The sequence below is a fragment of the Bombus impatiens genome, unplaced genomic scaffold, assembly GCF_000188095.3.
Source record: "Bombus impatiens unplaced genomic scaffold, BIMP_2.2 scf_0543, whole genome shotgun sequence".
NCBI classification, from domain to species: Eukaryota; Metazoa; Arthropoda; class Insecta; order Hymenoptera; family Apidae; genus Bombus; species Bombus impatiens.
Window position 1 is genome coordinate 2,114,242 of NT_176962.1, and position 267 is coordinate 2,114,508.

The following is a 267-nucleotide window of genomic DNA, read 5'->3' on the forward strand; positions in this document are numbered from 1 at the left end:
GCTGCGGTTCAATCTTCGTCGTGATGTCGCGGACTGGCGTCGTAGCCACCGATCGAGCCCGAGTTCTCCGGCGAGAAGTTCATCATATCCGACGGCGATAAACTGTCTTGCGTATAGTAGAACGATGGATGATCGGAACTGGGACCAGCCGCACCGCCGTTCAACATGGTAGCCGGCGGCGACACGCTAGGCCTTGCCGATGGTCCGGCCGCCCCCGTTCCTGGATGATGTTGCGTGCTAAGGTCCGAGCCCACCGGAGACAGGAAG

At 60.7% G+C, this 267-nt stretch overlaps 1 protein-coding gene across 3 annotated transcripts in view; it reads right to left on the reverse strand.

Annotated features, from left to right (window-relative positions):
- Nucleotides 1–8: 8 nt before the first annotated feature.
- The window catches only part of LOC100741472 (transcription factor SOX-6), a 337,675-nt gene continuing 337,416 nt past the window's right edge, over nucleotides 9–267 (reverse strand). For all 3 annotated transcript variants that reach the window (XM_033321943.1, XM_012388245.3, XM_012388244.2), the window contains one exon: nucleotides 9–267. In XM_033321943.1, coding sequence (XP_033177834.1) covers nucleotides 9–267 — 259 coding nt within the window.